The sequence below is a fragment of the Rhagoletis pomonella genome, unplaced genomic scaffold, assembly GCF_013731165.1.
Source record: "Rhagoletis pomonella isolate Grant_MI unplaced genomic scaffold, Rhpom_1.0 Rhpom_scaffold_00002, whole genome shotgun sequence".
NCBI lineage: Eukaryota > Metazoa > Arthropoda > Insecta > Diptera > Tephritidae > Rhagoletis > Rhagoletis pomonella.
This window is the reverse complement of record NW_023458556.1, coordinates 34,738,726-34,759,412: the sequence shown is the minus strand read 5'-3', so window position 1 is coordinate 34,759,412 and position 20,687 is coordinate 34,738,726. Positions and strand designations below refer to the sequence as shown.

At 34.6% G+C, this 20,687-nt stretch overlaps 2 protein-coding genes across 2 annotated transcripts in view; one reads left to right on the top strand and one right to left on the bottom strand.

Moving 5' to 3' along the window:
• The window catches only part of LOC118733517 (frequenin-1-like), a 181,018-nt gene extending 178,901 nt beyond the window's left edge, over positions 1-2,117 (top strand). The window contains exons 7-8 of the mRNA XM_036462935.1: positions 748-836; positions 1,013-2,117. Coding sequence (XP_036318828.1) covers positions 748-836; positions 1,013-1,180 — 257 coding nt within the window. The 3' untranslated portion in view covers positions 1,181-2,117. The remainder of the gene's footprint in view (positions 1-747; positions 837-1,012) is intronic.
• A 13,971-nt stretch (positions 2,118-16,088) lies between these two features.
• Positions 16,089-20,120, bottom strand: LOC118733516 (enhancer of split m7 protein-like). The gene is made up of 2 exons (XM_036462934.1): positions 19,627-20,120; positions 16,089-17,080 (listed from the first exon to the last, which is right to left on the bottom strand). Exons 1-2 carry the CDS (start codon positions 19,819-19,821, stop codon positions 16,319-16,321), a joined length of 957 nt encoding a protein of 318 aa, XP_036318827.1. The 5' UTR covers positions 19,822-20,120; the 3' UTR covers positions 16,089-16,318.
• Positions 20,121-20,687: the final 567 nt, after the last annotated feature.

Genomic DNA, 20,687 nt, shown 5'->3' with positions numbered 1-20,687 from the left:
GATCCATGGCATCGTCTTCACAATTTCTTCAAAGTCATTTGGCCTTTGCGAGGCTGAGGTCTAAATACATAATTCGGCTTGCGGAAGTTCGTGCCCCAAAGTGTTTTTCAAGTTGCTGATGTTCCAACTATGCACCTTAAACAAGGTGGCGCAAAATTAAACACCCTTCTTCTTAATCACTTCTTTCTTTAGGACTATTTGAAGTCGCAGGTTTATGCCAAAAAGCCCCATAAAAACGCAGCCCTTAAGGAGAAATTCGCCATGAAAGCGAACAGTTATCGCCGGAAATCTTGCGGAATGTCATGGACGGATATCATGGTCACATGACGGATATCATCTTTGTCACTTAACAGCAAAGGGCCAAATAAAAATTTCCGTAACTCAAAATAAACTTTTTTTTTTATTTAGTAAAAAAGTTATTGAAAAGCAAAATGGATGATTAATTTTGGGCCACCATACCTTAACCAAAAAATATGATTTTATGGGATACATTTGAAAACACAATAGGACCAATTTCGATGAGAAAAAATAATATCTAATATGTTAATTTTTAGGCATAAAATATATAGGAAACCTACTGTTGTAAGTAGATATTTATAAGCATAGATGCTCTTTTTTAAAATTATAGTATCTACTAGCTGTTCAAGAGTCTTTTAAATTACAGCAAAGTACGGAAAGTGCCTTTAATTAAATTATTAAAATATTTGTTATCACGAATAAATCCTACATGATTATGTAATCTTCCAGGGGCATTCCGGTTGTACGATGTGGATAATGATGGCTACATAACGAGGGAGGAAATGTACAACATAGTGGATGCAATATACCAGATGGTGGTAAGTAAAACAGTTTTTAACCATAAAAAACTAATGCTCTTCTAGTTTTAAATCCCCTTCTTAAATTATATTTATGTACATATGTACGCAAACACCATTGCCTACATACATATTATCTATGCACTTTTATTTTCACACTAAAATTTATCACTTTCTATACCCCCCACCTCTAATAGGGCCAACAACCACAGACGGAGGAGGAGAATACACCGCAAAAACGGGTCGATAAAATATTCGATCAAATGGATAAAAATCACGATGATCGGTTGACGCTCGACGAATTTCGTGAGGGTAGTAAAGCTGATCCACGTATAGTGCAGGCGTTAAGTTTAGGTGGTGATTAACCAAAAGAGACTTAGTTTAATTCTGTAACAGATTAAACGAGAAAGCGCAAACAAAACAAAAGAAAGAAACTTAAGAAAATAAACAATAAAAAATGAAGAAATAATCATAAAAAAAAAAACTAAATACATAGTAAGAAAAAAAGAAGCAGCAGGAAATCTAGGAGGGTGGTAAATATAATTTCTTGCAAAAAATATTTATGAATTATGAGAGATGAGTCATAATCAAAAGGAAGAAGCACACATTAATTTACACAAACACAAATGAATAGCGTAGACCTGAGTTATGTCAATGGCAGTCAGCTGGTACTTGCATATATTCAAATGTACATACACACATACTTGCATACAAAAAAAAAACAGCCATTAGTTTACTTAGCATGGAGTTAGACTATGAAAAACCACAACAACATACAAACGAAAAAGTTTCAAGTAATAAGGCAAGCGGTAGAAAAGCTTCGAAAACCCAACAAAAAAAAATGTATTTCAAGAATGCAAAAATAAACGAAATAGCAAATTATATTCAAAGCCAACGTAGGTGAAACGGGTTAAGTGTAGATTACCCAGCCAAGTTGCAACACCAAAACACTGTTGTTGTACCGCTAACGTACACACACACACACACGCATACGCAAACATAGTTTTAGTGAATTCAACGAAATAGAAATCAAAATCTGCCTGAAACTGGCAGTCTTATACACAAAAGCAGCCAACAAGATTTAGAGAAAAACTGAAATAAAAGTAAGCAACCAAAAAAGCCAACTTCTAGGCAGCAGATTTGTAGGAAGTAAAAAAAAAGTTTTCGCGGAAGTAATATTGGAATTCATAGAGGAAATTAAAATTGACTTTAACCACTGTAGCTAAAGGTCGAATACAAAGGTGCGTTTTGAACAATTGCAAAAACAAAATAAAAAAAATAAAATAAGATAAAAGGAAAAAATTAAGAGCATCAAATTTCACACTTTCTATTTGCAATATGTATATAAGCATACACAAGTATCAAGTGACAACAAAAATAAAATACATTTTTAGGATGTGCTTAAAAATAGGATGTGCTTAAATATAAAGTGCACTAAAGTCGAAACAAAATAAGTGAGCCGTTTATTTTGAAAATGGCATTAGTCATTTCGTACCTCTTGTGCTTAAACGACCGGTTACTTGTACCGATTGCAACTGAAAATCTTGCTATCTCCATAAACAAGACCCTTTACTTTTGGTTGCTGAATTTTGCCAAATAACCAACGCGTCCAGATACAAGTGACCGGTCATTTAGGCACAAGAGGTACGAAGTGATTTATGACACTTTAAAAATAAACATAAAACATTTTGAAGGCTTGAGTGCTTTACAGATAACATTGCCAGTTGCGATAAAGAAAATATTTATTAATCAAACATGCATGCCTGCGCAGAAGCTTCTGCATAGATATTGGGCCTCTAACATAAAAAGTAAGCCTAAACTTTTGGTGTGTGTAGGGCCCATAATCTGAAGCACAGCACGCAAGTTTGGCAAACATTGAAAAATATTTAAAGAAACGAAATTGTTATGAACAATGACACCAATTTATAATATAATTAATTATATTAATTCATTACTCATAAAGAAATCTATTAGAATATTTAAAAAAAAATCTTCAAAAATCAATTGCTTTGTTTTTTTTCCTTTAAATAAGCGTCCTTCAAGACGTTAAAAACTTTGCACTTACCTTGAAGCTTCAAGTTAATATCTTAAATAATCAAATAAAAATAAAATTAATATTCATGTCATGAAAATTCAACTGCAAATTCTGAATAGGTAGCGAAGTGCAATAATTTCTAAGCGCTGATAATAATAATCTTAGTCCAATCAAGCTATAAAAAATAGCAATTTTTTTAGTAGCTATGTTACGACTCGCGAATAATTTCGATTTATGCATATGAGGAGATTTTAAAACAACTCTTAAATATGTACTTAGAAATCATTCAAGTTTCCATCTTCGCTTAAGAACTAAATTCTTATAAGACCCTCAAACATTTTTTATATGACTGTTTTTTCCAAACATGGGGACTGTTTTTTCAAACATGGTTGGGTGTTTTCATAGTTTTCATAATCTTTGTGTAACCCAATTTCATGAAAAATGTTGAAAATTCTATTTCATTTAGAGCTGTTATGAATTATGAATTAGGGAACAAAAAGCCTGGTTGTGAGGGCAAGAAAATTGGTGTGCAAACTTATAACAGAATTTTATTCAATTATTCTTTATCAATAGATTAGGGACTGAATTTTAATATACAGAATTTTCATCATCACAATGGTTTGGCAAAAATATTCAAATACTGAGTTTATCTTCAAACTGTTGGAGTAATTTACTTCTTTAGTTCAAGAGTTGAAAAGAAGGATTAACTCACAGATGTCCTGTTAAAAATGTTCCCTGGATGACACTATCCAATACCTACATATGTAGAATTGCTCGTTGATTGCAAAAATCTAGTTAATTTCCCCGTTATTCAGCTAAAAAAGTGGTTTCGCTTAATCACGCATATATTACGATTCAATTGAATAATCTTAATACGAATAACAGTACATACATCACTTTTCGATAGCCTTATAGCTTCGGAGAAATTAATTAATAATTCCAGATTTTTTTTTCTATGTATAAAAAAAATTAAAAAAAACAAACCCTAACAGGAAAAAATTTAAAGAATAACAGTTTATGTGTAATTATTTCCCCTAATCTGTTACATAAAAGTCAAAATACTCATGAAGAAAATCAATATTCATACGCCATGTACACATGAGTAACAAACACTATATCTTGCTCATATTTCATACAAAAAATCCTAACTCATTTTTTTTCCACTAATTCTTGTTTTCTCTATCCATCGACTTTTTTCATTAGTAGCCTGATTTTTTTTTGTAAGGGAACAGGCTTTTATACAAAATCAAACAGTCTATCAAAAATTTGTTTTTTTTTTTATTTTTTCCCCAGTTAGAATTTGAATTCTTTTCAATTTTCATAAAAAAAAAATTTGGAATGATTAATTAATTTAACAGACACTAACGGGCCTATCGAAAGTGATGTATGTATTTATATATATACATAGGTGGCTTTCATGTTTGCTTCGTGGCGTGTGTCCCTTTTTTATCAAGGATATTTTTCAGGGCTTGACGAGCCGAAAAACTACGATAAATTATCGATATTACAGGACTGAGTCCGAACTAATAAGGCTCTCTTAGCAACCTAACTGGAACTACAAACCAGTCTCAGTAGCAATATTTTTAAATAAAAATTTAAAATAAAATATGCCATACCCTGGTGCATGGCGGAAGGTCAAGTCAGGCTTAGTTGAACATAGAAATGAGTTCAGTTCAGTTTCTTTTTTAACTTTTTTTGTTAAAAGATGTATAGGAAACATATAAATTATAAATAATTCATAACAAAACAATGTAAACTTAGTTGAAGTCATTAACAATTGGCGATTGGCCTTAGCGTCACCATTTTTAGCCCGTTAAATTGTGGCACTGTAGGAAATTCTTATAAAATTTTTCATTAAGTAGAATTATGTATTCAACACATATCTACATAAAAGCAAAGCCAAAAAGTAAGTATTTTAATATCTTTTGCAAAATTATTTTATTTTTCTATTTTTTTTTAATTCTCAAATTTTTAAGCATGATTTTTTTTCTAAGATTACCCTTGATATACTATATATGTATATTTAATATTTATACTAGCAATTTATTTGGCATTGAACATTTTTCTATGTGAACTTTACAAAATTATTTGCATGTTTCCAAATTTATAAACACTTTTTCTACGCTGAAAAAAAACACGTTAAAAATTTTTTCTCACATCTTCAACATATGTAAATTTAAGTAATGCATTTTTACTTAAATTACCTAATTACTTTTCCGAAATATTTTATAACTATGCACAAAAACGGAGCAGGGTTTTACTGACCTAAACAGCTTGATTCAGTATACTTCATAAATTCCAAATATGTACTAATTATTTGGTATGCTTATTTAGTTAGACAAGTTTACAGAAATAAATAAATTTTCCGACCTGTGGCATTTGACCATAATTTCTAAAGTAAAATTTTCCGCCGAATACGAATATGTAGTCAAGATAAGAAAAAGTAGCAATGGTTTTTAAGGCATAGCAAACTGTTTTTTAGATCCTAAACAAATGCGCTCACTTAAATAGCAGTTTTTTCAATATAATTGTCCTATCTTAAATTGTTTTTGATATAAGGGAAGCTTATTAAATCCACATGTAAGCTTCCTAAGCTAGTAGTTCGGTTGGAAAATGTTTTTGTCGTAGATGATGGGAAACTTAATAGGCTTCACTAATGTAAGAAAAAGTTTTAGATTGGGCAACTATACCAAAAAAAAACTGTTATTGAGTTGGTAGACTCTTTTCAGATCTCAAAAAAACAAACTGTGGCTATATCTCAGAAACTGTTCTACTTTTTTATGTTTTGACTTCATATACAGATTCGGCGGAAATTAAACATAAGAAAGTATGATCAAATGCCACAAGTCGGATTTTTTGTCGACAAGTGTTATCAATATTAAGCAAGAAAACCCGTTTTGCTCCAATTTATTAGGAAACACTACATTTGATAGAGAAATTATTATTTTTTCTTAGGTAATCTCTTTGAAATTTTTAACATTAATTTCTTTATTTATGTTATTGAGTGGAGCAAAAAGACATTGCGTATATTTAATATGTTCTTTGAAGTCAATTGTTTAAAAAAAGAGATGAAATGAAGCATACGTCCTCCGCCTTATTTGATTATCAGTTTCCCCGTTACTGAAAGCAGTTTGTCTTGATTGCCGAAAAACTGAACAAGATAAAGACGTACCGCCAAGTGAGAATAATGTTTGCTTAATTTGAATTGCAGTGAACTTAAATGCACACTTACACATACATAAGAGCATACACACATTCCCTATATAGTTAGCCTTTTCAAACCTTCTACTCAGTTTTATGTCCACTTTCTATGTTCCCGATTTTCTTATACTTCAACTATCTTTTTCAGTGTATCACCAATCTAAAATAATTTCTGTTTTATATGTGGTTCAGCTTTGGTTTTAGAAAACAAATAAAATGCAGTTGTATGAATAAACAAAAAAAGGTAAAAAAATTAATTTAAAAGTTGTTGCATAACGCAACTTGTTGGTAAAAGAAGTTGCTTAAGCAGCAATTTATATATGAATGTATATTTAAACTCAAGCAAATCAAATGTACTTAAATAAGTCAAATATTTTTTTGTTAAATTGAAATAAATAAATAATTTAAATATATTTCAACAAAAATACAGCAAAGTTTTTTTTTTTTATTTTAATAGAAAAGTTAGATATAAAACCTTTTATTAGAACTATAACACTAGTTTAGACGAAAAATAATTAACCGCTATAAGCTGACTTTGGGTCGATGAACACGAAAATAATACACATTTTTTCTCAAAGAAGCATTTTCGAGACTTTTTCGAAAAACGCGTTTTATGGTACTTTTCGCAATAATTCGTCAGTGTCTAATAAAAATCATGCAATCGACCTAACCGACTTGCGAAACTTGAAATTTTCAATAATTTTTGAAAATTACACATTTTCAATTGAAGATTTTTTTGGAGTATTTTAAAATTGTATGTAAAAGATTAATTATTAAAATAAATTTTTAACCTAAAATCATCAAAATCGGATGAGAAATGTAGATGTTATGGAGCACTTAGTAAAAATTTTAACTTTGTATTTTTCACACAATCACGCGCTTGGTCGAAAATAAGCTTTTCTTCTAGAATTTGCACCCAGAATTTTTTACTCAGTGCTCCAGGACATCTTAGTTTCTCATTAAATTTTCATGACCCTAGTCTCTAAATTTACTGTAGTGATTTATCTTTACACCAAATTTTTAAGATAATAAAAAACAAAAAACAAAAACAACAACAATCAAAAATACGTTCGCTGATTTTTTCGTAAAATATTGACGAGTAACTGCGAAAAGTAGCAAAAAAAACATATTTTTCGAAAAAAATCTCAAAAACGCTTCTTTCAAAAGAAAAATGAGTAATGTTTATGGACTCAGCAACACAAAATTAGCCTGATAAACATTTTTTCTTGAGCTCACGCGATTACCACAAAATTTGTAGAGTAGCGTAATTCACTTATCTAATTTCAAATTGAAGCTTGGTCAAAAATTTGCGAATTTTTGAATAGACCAACGCAAAAAAAAAATGTTTAATTTGTAAAATATCTTAATTTTGTGACAAAAAAATGCAAGCAAATAAATAGTTATCAAATGCACTAACTGCATGTTTACTAAATAAATAAAAAATCCTCTGCCTTAAACCAGTACCTTCTGTTTCTATGTATTTCTTATTAAAATCTTAGCTGCACATACTCGTATATATCTAAATATATATATTTTGATATACACATTTGTAAGCTAAAATGCCTTTCCTGCATTTGTACACCGTCTGCGGCTTCATTTTTATACACACATACATACATTCATATATGCAAGATCTTCTAAATAAGAAACTTTACAAATGCTTTTTTGCTACAAATCCATATATCTTATTAAGTACTACTGTCCAGTCCAGTCTTATGCATATGCATATCTGTAATAATAAACATTTTTAGAACAACGTACATACTTTTATATGTGTTATATCTAAATGTTGTTTGCATACCTACTGCTACTTCTTTTTATAGCATTTCGTTCTTAAAAGTATATATGTATTATTGTCCACATTTTATGTGTTTTCTCCATTTTATCTTACTACTCCTGCTATTGACTTTCCTTTCTATAATTTGTTCCTACCTTCGCATGATGCTTTATTTAGCTTCCGTTGTTTTTCTTACCAACATAGCTTTAGTATTATTTATCCTTTTCTTTGTTGTTTATATTTACTTTTTTAAGTACATCGTAAAACTGCGAATGATATGACGCATAAGAGAAATATCGTAATAATATTTGCTACTGATTTAATTGTGCTTAAAGAAGAATTTAAGACACAAAGGCAATAAAATCTACAGATTTTACATCTATAGGTAATGCAGCTTTAAAAGGTATAAAAAGTGGCATTATTAAAAGGATATTAATTATTTATAGCAATAGAATTCATTATAAAAATTACGTTTTCAAAAGTAATTTATTTCTTAAATTTTTAAATATTGAATATCTCTTTTTAAGGCTACTTTATAGTTTATTTTATTGATTGCCCCACTGTGTGAAAATTTTAAACTCTCACGCACGGAGTAAGGATCGCTCCCGAGCTATCTTTAAACAAGTGCTGGCTGCGTAAAAAATAAAAAATAAAATAACTGATTTTTATGAATCTTAAGGCGAAATCACACGGTTAGTGCATTTGTACAGATTTTTATATTTTGACAGTTGGAGAGTGGTGTTGTTTTGAAATTTTGGTATTGAACTGAACTCATTCATCACTGATGGCTTTAGTCGTCTATGGTACTGAAATTTTCTTAGCAGCAAAATTGCATGTGCCCTCGTACAATCGAGACAGTTCACTGCTCTGCTCATCGAACACTTACGGTGGACGCAGTGTTTGTAGAGAAAGGAGTGCACTCTACCGACATATTGGCAAGATATATTATCGCGATCTCCGTCGTTGTGCTTAGCTTGCGAACTCTTTCAAGAAGGGACACCTTAACGACGAGCAGGGAGGAAGTGACATGCTCAATGGACATACATATATGTATCTAGGTTCATTCCCAATATTTAAACCTGAGGCTTCCTAGTTTTCGCCCAACATTCGCGAAACTGAGGCCCAACTGACCAAAATTGAACCACAAGAGCTCTTGGGCGTCCCCAGCTGCTCTATATACGACGATAAGGTTTCAAGGGGCGATACTCTTCCGTGCCCAGTACTCAACCATACAGTTTCTTGCAATGTCGGGGTGAGTGGGCGGTCAGACATTCCAAAAATTCCGGACTTTCCCTTACCAAAGCTGGGCGAGACTAGTGTGAAGGCGCAACGTAGACGAAAAAACAAAGACGGGCGTACCAGTATATTATAACTGTAAAAGGACTTTCGCGAAGAGCTGGGGCTGTCATCGCATATCATTCAGGGTATGTAAACCACAGTCATCCGCCTGTTAAAATAGCGGCAATGAGGGTATAATAGGAATAGTGGAGAGACTCGCAAGCCTCGGTATATCAGGTGCCGTGAGAAGCGCACCACAAGCCACCACAGTTATTTGTAATAGGTGCAGCCGCAAAAGGGGCCCTTAGACTGAGGGAATCAAAATTGTGCAAGCAGACCAACTGCGGGCACGCTGTGGTCTTGAAGGTAATTAATAGCGAAGGGAATCAAGTCCGACTTAGATGTCGAAACTGATTACCTCACGTCATCCTGGGATTTCAGTTTTAAGATTCCCATACACTAATTAAATTATGGTATTTCTAATCTACACCGAGGGCTCAAAGATGTAAAAAGGTGTCGGCTGGGGTCTTTACTCCAAGCAACTTCTTGTCTCATAGGGGATAGTTAGTCTCAGTCAGGCAACGTCACTATATTCGTTGACAGCCAGGCGGCGTTGAAAACATTAGGCTCCAAGGTGGTAAAGTCGAAAGCAGTTCGGAAATGTCGTGCAATATTGGATTCACTGAGTCACGTCAAAACTTCTCTCTGTTGGGTTCCTGGACTTATCGGACTTGCTCGGAAATGCAAATTTGCGAAGCGTGTAACCCCCTACCCGATTTTTTCTGCTAAGGAGGGTTGAAGGATACACCACATATGTACGTACCTAATGACCTATGGATCAATCGGGATGACTGTGAGAACTCAAGATCCTTGTGACCGAGACCCAATAAGAGTCGTACTGAAGAACTATTGACACTAAACAAATCTGCAGTAAGGGCTGTAACCGGCGTCAACCCAGGGCATTGTGCTTTATCAACAAGCTCCCTCTGCTTAAGTTGTTGGGATGAAGATGAAGAGGAATCGATTCACCAATTTTTAGATCAATTCCCAGCTCTCCAGACAAGGCGTCTCAAGCATTTGGGGTCACACTATTTCAATAGTTTGGGGGAGATAATGGAGGTGAAAATATCGAACCTCCACCGCTTCATTCGGGATGGTAAATGCTTTGACAGAGTCTGTACTGACATTAGGGATTAATTTAGGTTAGAAGGAGGTGCCTCCTCCTGGCACTCATAGAGAGCATTCACAATGGGTAAATCTGCCTCCGAGTGGAAGTATTAGTCATTCGTACGCGCGTTTCTAACCCACACCAACGGAATTATGAAGCTGCCCGTAGAATGGCAAATGGTCATAGATAATAATGGTCACTGATTAAAAAAAATAGATTTTCAATAAAGAACATTTATTTTCAAATTTATCCAAAAATCCGCTGGAGCTTTTTATATGGCCCAATAGGTAACTATTTACATAGAAATAAAGCTTTTTAAATGTCCTACATAGACTCCAAATAACTTTTTAATTTATTATTTTCCTTCGGTCTTTGTTTATAATGTAAAAAGTTAATAGCGTACTGATAATATTCATCATTATTCGTTAGCTAAAACTTCTATGCCTTTTAAAATTTTTAAATTTTCTTCAGCTACATATCTACATATTAAAACAAAACACATTCAAATCTAAGCAAGCTCTCGCAACTGAAATTATTTTAAAATTCACTACCAATCACCAAAAGAAAAATATTTCTCACTCATGAATGATGCTCATAGAAAGTAGAAATCTTCGCACCGCACTAAAATTTCTAAGTAAAAACAGATAATAATTGTATAAAAGGAAAATACCGCAACAACTACTCACTTGAAATCGCTAGCTGCTTGTAAATTAAACGCTTAAATATTTTATTTTCATTTATTAACAATTAATTATTAATCTAGAAAAAATAAAATTAAATATATCAGTGTAAGTATTTGTATGCCTCAGAAATGCTATTTACTATTGAAATAAATACTTTTGAAATTAATAAACTGTGAAAATACTTAGCTGCAACAATCAAATTTAAGCGCTTACTTTACACTTAAATATAAATAACTGTGACATTAAGTTACAAATAAAACTAAAGAAACTCAAAACTTTTCAAGGCCTGTAAAAATATGTATGTAATTTCAACTGACTCAAAACTAATTATATTTATTAATAAAATATAAAGTTAAAAAATGCTTATCAACACAAATGTTACAACTTAAAATAAGCTTGCAAAGTGTGTGATTTGTAACTGTAAAAATATATTTGCAATTACAGTAAATCAATTAACTCGCATAACTATTATGTAATTAAAATAATTATGTACGTAAGTATAACGTATTGCAATTTAATTATTATGAATAGCCAATCAATTGAGGTATTTCCTTTTGATGTGTCAAAGGGGATACGTAAACCGATTGTAAATAAATAATGTGATTAATAAGTACGAGTGTGGGTGAGAAAAGGAGAATTTACAATACTCATATAATTCAACAAACATAAGAAATATGCATCGATATGAAAGCACAGTCAATATTTGTTTCCAATATTTCCTTACAAAAACTCTAAGACTAAAACTAAACTCTTGGACTAAAAGGTCCAAAAAGTCAAATATATAATATTGAAGCACCATTGAATAGTTGAGTGATTTTGCTATTCAAATTTGGCAAATAATACTAAGGACATATTTAGTGACCAGTACTGCACAATTAGTAATTATTTAAAACTGACAACTGCTTTCGGAAGGCATAACATTTTCTTTTAGAAAACTCGCAGAATAGTGGCTTCCAACTTATCGCATTTTTCGTTGGACGCTGTGCTATAGCGCTTTGTTTAAGTGGTCTTTTCAAATCTGGATTCGCCTGTTTCCATCCAAAGTAAAAGAAATGGCGCTTGGTCGCCGCTGCAACTTTTCAGTCTTTCAAAGCTTCTCAGTTTTTTTTTACAGAAGTTATATGCTAACTGCTTTCTATTTGTCCAAGTACTCCAGTGGTACTGAACCTTTTGGTTATGAGGGACCACAAGTGAAGCCAAATCCTTCTCCAGCTGGCCTTTCCATCGCAGACATGACCTTTCTCTATTACCCGCATCGCGACTGTAGCGCTTCTGTCCGTTCGTACGACATGATCAAACTAACGTAGTCACTGTATTTTGATTCGTCGCACTATGCCTACTTTTATCGTCTGCGGATTCGCCATCGCCAACGAGCAAAGGCCTGTAAATATTCTGCCGAATTTTCGTCTCCAGATCTCCAAGAGCCACCTCATTTACCTACTCAGTCCAAAGTAGCACTTGTTGGTAAGGGTGACTCTTCGTTGGATTTCAACGCTGACAATATTATTGCTGTTAATGCTGGTCTACAATTAAACGAAGTCATCTACTTTTAAAAACTTGAAACCGTCGACAGTGACGTGGATGCCTGTTTGTCGTTGTGTCCTCGTTTACCACCGGACCCACCTGCTTTGCTTCCCTATCTATTCCGAGAAAACAGAATAGGCGTGGCTTTTGTTTTTACCTATGAAGTCGATATCGTTGGCAAACGACAGCAATTGTACGCCCCTGTAAAGCATAGTGCCGGAGCGGTTCAGTTCTGCGGCTCTTATTATCTTCTCCAACATCAGATTAAAGAAATCACACGAAAGGGAGTCGCCTTGTGTGAAACCTCGTTTGGTATCAAACGGCTCGGAGAACTCCTTCCCAATTCTGAACGAGCGGTGGTATTGCTCAACGTCATTTTACACGGCCGTATTAGTTTGGCGGGGATACCAAATTTTGGACATCGCGGCATAAAGACAACTTCGTTTAGTGCTGTTGAAAGCGGCTTTTAAGTCGACAGACAGATGGTGTGTGTCGATTCTATCCTTGCCAGTCTTATCCAAAATTTGGAATATTATGATCATCTGATCTGTGGTGGATTTTCCAGGTCTGACGCCACTCTTAGGGGGCCAAATCATCTCTTTGACGTTGGGCTTCAGTCTCTTACACAATACGCTCGTTAAGACCTGGTAACCTAAGCTTAGAAAACTGATCCTGCGCACACGGCGGGGTCGTCTTTATTATGGATTGCGCAGAGGACTCTTAAAAACGAATCGTTGGCCATGCGTTCATATGACCATATTCTGCGTAGAGTTGATGTATGCACTCCTCGCCGCCGTACTTAAGCAGCTCAGCGACAGCTGCTTTGTTGTTTTTCAGCGGCGCCATTTCCATTCATACCCCATAACTGAACTTTTCATTGAAAGTGGTTTTTATGTGGCGCGAGCCAAATCAAGCGAAAGCTAGATTTTTCACCTTCTCCCTTTAACTCGTTCCCAAACGGGGTTTTGGTCGCTACCCAGAGGATACGTGAATAAAAATATTCGGACATTGTGAGCTGCAATTGAACCGTAGGCAAAAAAAGGTGCACACTTATTGAGCATTACTATTTTTAATCGGATATTTGGATCTTTCTAAGCATTCAACTCACATTAAATCTGCTTATTCGCTCAAGAGGTTAGTTTGGGTATGGCGATTGGTATACAGCTAGCTATGTTCTGCGCTTGAGGCCTAGCCTAGTTGAAAGAAACTTGACTCCAAGCTGACACTGGGCGTCTCTTTATTGCCCAATAAAAAGAAATTCGAATACTTGTTCAGGCTCAATTTAATACTAACTCCTTAAAAAATATTAGTAACGCACATATAATTTATTACTAACTCTTTCTATTGACCATGAAAAAAGCTAAAGTAATAGGTAAACTTAGTATACTTAAGTTATACATATAACGTCTAAAAAGTAGTTAAAAATAGATATGCAAGCATGGCCTATTGCGCAATGATAAAGCAATAAATTTTAATTTTTTTCTAACTTTTAATTCATAGATGTCCATTTAATTATAGAAAATGGTGTAAAAACCAAACACACGCACACACACACATAAATATACATAAATACATACATACACATAGAAATATATCAAAATTGCTAATTACTAATAATAATGAATTCAGCCCGTTATCAGCTAAATTAAAATATTAAAATGTAGTTGCATAAAATATTAATTAGCGAAAAAAAAAATGTTTTTGTTAAACCCAAATCGAATGGTTTTTATGAAAAGCCAAAATTAAATGCATAAACCGAAGCGAAACAAAAAAAATTGTGGATATGAACTGCAATGCAGCAGAAACAAAACGACTATAAAAATCGACGCCACCTTTTTGTTAGTGCAAAATATAAATATTAATAATATTTTATCCATATTTTTAAGATAAGCATACATACATACATACTTATACAAAAAAAATAAATATACTTAATTAACTAAGCAAAAAGGAAAGCAAAAAAGCAAATGAATATACATAACGGCCTATTGAAAATAGTTACGAGTATTTAAGTACTTATTTATTAAAAAAAAATTGCTAAAATTTTTGAGAAACAAAAAACTAAACCGATTGTGAAGCTACAAAAAATACACAAACAAAAAAAAAACAATATTTTTGAATGCAATTTGTGCAATCAGTTAATTAATTGAACAGGAATTAAGGCAATGTGACAAAGCTATGTAATTAAGCGTAGATTTTCGATGAGATTTAATGCGTTTCAGCGATCGATTTGATCAGCAAAATAAATGAATACAAAAAGCATACCAAATGATAGGGCAAACATTATTACTGCTATTAAAATATAAAGAAAATAAAAATAAAAAAAAGTTCATCAATAAAACATTGAGTATACTAAATTCTTGTTTTTCAGAGGGGTAAGTATGTACGCGTTTCTTGGTGTTTAAATTTAATAGCAAGTAAAGCGCCCGGAAGTATGCAATAATAAATAAACTATCGGGTGTGACAAAAAAAGTGCCAGATTTGCCCCCCTTATTCCAGCAAAGTCACACAACTCAGCGCATCACTATTGTGATTTCTACTGCGCCTCAAAGTATACAACAAGTGGGCCTACTCACTGGGCTCTTGCTCTTAAGTACTTGATACTGACAGGCGTTAATACAAACGGGTATATTTCTGATTTAAGGTAAACGAAGCAGGACATTACATTTATACCTTTCATGAGCATGAAATGGTATAGGTCTGCAAAAGTACCGAAAATGGTTGCGAAAAGGGTACGTTTTCAGCTATTTTTCTGAAAATTTTCTGATTCAATTTTTCGTTGACAAAATGTACTGGTGAACTAAGCTTAAGAGCGAAATACACCACTCAAGCGGCTTGACAAACCAATCGAAATATCCCTTTGCTGCAAGCCATTTGTGTTGCGTATGGGGTTTGACGAGTCGCTGAAGGCAATTTTAATAAAAATCCATTTTTTTTTTCCATTTTCTCGCGGCACACCTTGCCACACTTTGGGAAAGCCTGCTTTAGTCAGTATCGTTTGAATGACTATCGTTTCAAAGTTACATGATTCATGCCCAGGTGTTCATGAAAGGCATGAAGCCTTCGGCATAGCCTTGTTTTTACTTGTTTTTTTTTTGTTGCGTCTGTCCCGCCTCCTAAGTTTAATTAGGAGCCTTTTAGAAAGGATGTATTTGAAAAAGCGCATCTGAGATTTTTTTAAGTACATAAATCGTATATACACTTCGACAGTTAAGTGTAGAGGTTTTTAAAGTTTTTTGCCTTTCCTCCGTTTAAGGAGATACCGTTAATTAAACCTTGTCATTCCTTTTTTGAATTCCTAAACCAATTTTCTATTTGCAAATCACTTCATTATAAAAAAAGCTGCTAAACCGAGATAATGGCAACCAATTTGTTAATTCGCCACTCGTTGTATAACGCCATTCAATTTTGTATGCAAACATTTTATGTACACAAACATGATTTCACGCACACAACATATGCATGTGTAAGTATGCAGCTAACAAAACTCATTATGGTAAATGCAATTACCCAAGGTAAATATATTTATTAAATATTTAGCTTCTATGCACTAATTCCATTAAATTATTAACTCGAATTATTCGAATACATATACAAACACATACAAATAAATAAAGCTTTAGCCATGCAGTTACACAACAAATTTGATTATACAAATATGGAAATTTGCTGCTGTGGTCCTTTGAAATACTTAGTCCTACACGCACACATACATATGTAGACAAGTGCACAGGTATGCATGCTGCATTAAGCATGATTTTATTATGTTAACAGGGTAAAATTATCCGCGTTTAAGGTCAGGCGACCAAAGCAAATGCGGGTGGTTAGGGGCCGCGTTCACCAAGGACGCCAAACGAGGCCATCGCCGTGCAGAAAATCACCATCGGCACAGTCCACGTCATCACCGAGCGTTTCACTGCCATCGGCCTCACTCTCCACTGGCTCAACATTCGCGCCATTGCCGTGATTATGCAACACTTTTCGGGCATAAGGATGCATTCGCGTTTTGCCAGTGGCTGCTGCTCGCGCTGCCGCCTCCCAAATGCGTTCAAAGCTAGAAACTGCTGAAGCGGATATTTGCATTTGTTGGTGCCTGGCGTGCGATGTTGCTGCTGCTGCTGCCGCCGGCGGCGTCGTTGGTGTGGTTGCCGTTGCCTCCGCTGGCATATGCCGCAACGCTGTGCAGAATCTTTGGTAATGCTCATTTATATTGTTGGCCACCGTGCCATAACTAACTCCATTGCCACTTGCTTGCATTGCTAGCGCAGATTGAGCTGAGACTACGGCGGGTGGCGCTGTATTTGTTCCGTTGGCTGTCGTTGCGACGGCTGCTGCCGCTACTGCTGCTGCCATATTTGGCACATAATTCGCAATATATTTGATTAAATCTCCATTTATATGTTTGTTTTGTTGATCGTATTTTTGTAGGAAATGTGACACCTCCACAGCGCAGTGCTGAAATCCTGCCCAGAATTTCTCCATGTTCAGCGTATCGCTGTGGCGTACAAAGAGACCGTTTGTTTCGCGCAGCCGATGTAGATGGCGCACTGTTAGCTCTAAGATATCAGCCTTTTCCAGCTTGGAGAGGTTTTCGCCATCCTGGAAGAGAAGAAATTAAGTTGATTAAATGGTGTAATCTCAATTTAAATTTGACATAGCAATAGCTAGTCTAAGATTTGAAACTTAGAAGCTCCGTGTGTGATGTCGATAAAAAAGTACTTGTATTCAAAGGCGCCACCTTCGATAGCATATGCAATTCGGCTCTAAAGCATGGAGCAGATACTGTCCTCACGCTCATGTAGAGGATTATTAGGATTCATAATTGAATGCCTAACTGACAGCCTTAATAGCTATTATATCAACATTCAGGCCCATTACGATCTCTCAGTCGTTTGCAGGAAAGCGCGCATTTGTATTTAAATACATATTTGCGAAAGTATTTCGTATTTTTATATTTTTTAAATACATTTTTAAGCAGTATTTGTATTTTGTATTTTTAAGTACTTTTTCCTTTACTCATTCTTTTCTCTTCACTTTTTCATTGCAACAAATAGGGAATTTTTGATTTTTTTTTTAGTTACAGCCTTTTGTATGCACGTGTAATTTCAAAAGTATTTTTAAATGTATTTGTACACTTCTCCTCACTTCATCAGTGCACCCTTTTAATTATTAGAATTTTCAGTTTTCCTTTTTTTTATTTAAATCCCTTAATTTTTTATAAAAATGTCGCAAACTCTGCAAAAAACGTGTCAAACTAATTTTAAAATTTTATATAGATTAAAAAAAATGGCAACAAAGCCTTTGTTTTTGTTTTGTTTGTCAAAGGGGTGCACTATCCTAAGGACTTGGAGTGAATAAGTTAATGTTATTTTTCGAAAAATTTCCGCGTAGGTATACAGTTTTGTAGCCCAGTCAATTTAAGTGCAATAAAGTGCACGTTTCAAATGGGTGGAAAATATTGTTAATGTTTGACATTTTTTTGTTTTTTTTTTTGCTGACGGGCGTCGCATTTTCTTTTATATATAGAAATTTTGTCATGTATGACACTGCCAAAAAAAACAATGCCAAAACTCAATAGCATTTTGCAGCCACTAGAGACTTTCATTTTATTGAACTAAAGTTGCATTGGCTACAAAACTGCATACCGGATATTTTCCTATTCACTGCAGATCATTAGGATAGCGCACCCCTTTGTTTTTATTGGAATTTTTTTAATTTGTATGAAATTTTAAAATCGGATTTACACATATGTATGTACATGCTGGGGATTGAAAGGTTGCGCTATTCAAATGAGTAGGAGTGTATTTTGAAATACTTATTTTGTATTTAAATACTCTTTGTAAAAGGAGGTTTTGCAAATCCTTTTTTGTGACGTATTTAAATTCTATATTTACATAAATAGTTTTTTTTGCAAGTATTTTTACAATCTCTGCAAATCACACTGAATATGATTGACACTTGGTGTAATGGAAATCGGCTCACCACTAACCCAACCAAAAGTAGTGTTGAAGAAGAAAAAGGTTAGACGGCCTTGGTTCCGCTGCCCTTAAACGAGTCACTATACAGATTACTTTCGAAGTGAAGAGTTAAGATGTAATTTTAGAGACTTAGTATACCAATCAGAAGTTTCATGGTGAAAAAAGATCTCAAAATTCAATGGAAAAATGGAAAAAGCTTTTTTATTTAGAATTAATAAAGAAGCGATAATGTGGAAAAAAAAATATTTCTCATCAGTCAGAAAGGAGGATTTGCAAATTCAGCTTGGAGTTGAGAGTGGTTTTTCTTTTAATTTTCTTTAGCTGTATCAGCTTACATCGGCTTGGAGTGAATTTTCAGCTGTATTGGGAGTTAAATATTTTGTTTTTATTTACAGTTGTATGTCATTGAGAGCGCAAAGCTTTTATAGGAAGTCTTCTAACCAATGCCAATCAGAAGTAATGCAAAACTTAATTGTTAATTCATCGGAGTTATTAAAACGCATACTACTATTAGGACTCCTAACTACTAACAGAGGTTCTTCTGGCAGCGCCATTTATTAGCTAAATCCTTTCCCGACTTTCATACAAATAGACTGTTCCCGTCCTCAAGATATTAGTTAGAAATAGTCTGAAGTCGTTTCCGTAAACAAATTTTGTATCTTCATTACAATCTTCCGGACAACTGCGGGCTGTTTCTGACTAAATCCTGAAGTAACTACGGGAACAGGCTAACAATTTCTAGGCATTTGGCTGACAGGAAGTGAAGTTATGGCGATTTAAATAAAAATATAAAAGTGAGCTTCGATGGATGAAATTTGCTCAGAATTCACCAGTATAAAATATTATTTAAGGCCAAAAAAGATAAAATCTTCCTATTTAACAATTGTCACTGGTAATGAATCGAGATGTTTTCAATATCGAAGGTGCCCGCTAGACCAAGAAAGCCAAAAATACGCTTTTGGTAGAAGTAAAAAGCGAAGTCAACGCTGCTTTGTTTATATGATTCCAATGATCTTATTCGCTAAGAGTTTGCGCTGATCAAAAGCTAGTTTTGAAATATATTGGTGCGACTCATAAAAAGCAAAGTATCGCGGTCTACAAATCTTCAATCTTCTATCTCAAAAGCAACTTTAGAGCTTCATATATTCTAATTTATCTACAACTTACCGCTTGCAAAGTGCTGGTCATCAAATCCTTCAGCTCATCCAAACATTTATTGATGCGCGCGCGTCGCTTGCGTTCCAGCATCGGTTTCATAATCTTGCGGTACTGGTAGGTGCGCGACACGGGCTCCAGCGGCAGGCCATGCATCATAAAGTGATGAGGATGATGATTTGGCGCCATTTTTGTGTGATAACTCATGCAGGCATTTATTTTCAAGCACACGATATGCGGAAAAAATTTATTATTCAACTACACTAACAGTTCACAAAAATATTTGCGCTTTGAATTTTAACACTTTGACTTGCACAAGTCTATGGTTTATCAAAAAATTTCAAGAACAACTTAGAACATTTTCGAAACTTAACTTCTTAACTTGCTTTTATAACTTTTCACCGTTCTTGCCACGAACTTAACCGGCGCGCATTGCCAACAAAAATGATCGTGAGCGCGCGATAAGTTGACTTTTTATTGGAGCACTCGCGCCGTATACACTCTCGCAATCAATTGTTCTCGCGTGCGCACTCATTTCCCATTCGCTGGCGAAATGCGCTGTGGGTCCGGCTGTCGAGTGCGACAACCAATCGTCGCGTGCTCCACTTGGGCCCGGTTGGGATGCACCATACCGCGCCAAACAACTCGTGCACGCTATCAACACGATCGTGTGGAGCTGCTGATCAACATCGATCATCGCTGTGAAATCTGCATTTAGTTAGTGGCAAAGAAGACGGTAGCTAGTGCAATTGGAGCGCTTGCTCATCCACTGTGTTCGCTCATTTCTGGTTCTCTCACTCTCTGGCTGACCAATAAATACTTAACCAGTTTTACCCGCAACATCTCCGCAATCTTTGCAACGATTAGCCAAGCGCGTAGAGATGAGCCGAGCCGCACAAGGCAGATACAATTTCATGAATGAAATTCCATTGCTCCACAATAGTAAGTTTATTTGCACATCAGATGAATGAACCGCAAACACACACACACACGAACACATGCTAAACGGCAACAGGCAGCAGGCAAGGCATAGCCGTAGCGTGGCCAAGTCGCACGTTTTTATTAGTGGCGTC

What these genes read in the sequence shown, in the direction of transcription:
- LOC118733516 (XM_036462934.1), bottom strand. Translation starts at nt 19,821, where the DNA reads ATGAGTTATCACACAAAAATGGCGCCAAATCATCATCCTCATCACTTT. An exon ending in TGACCAGCACTTTGCAAGCG is followed by an intron (nt 17,081 to 19,626) that starts GTAAGTTGTAGA and finishes CTTCTCTTCCAG; the next exon opens with GATGGCGAAAACCTCTCCAA.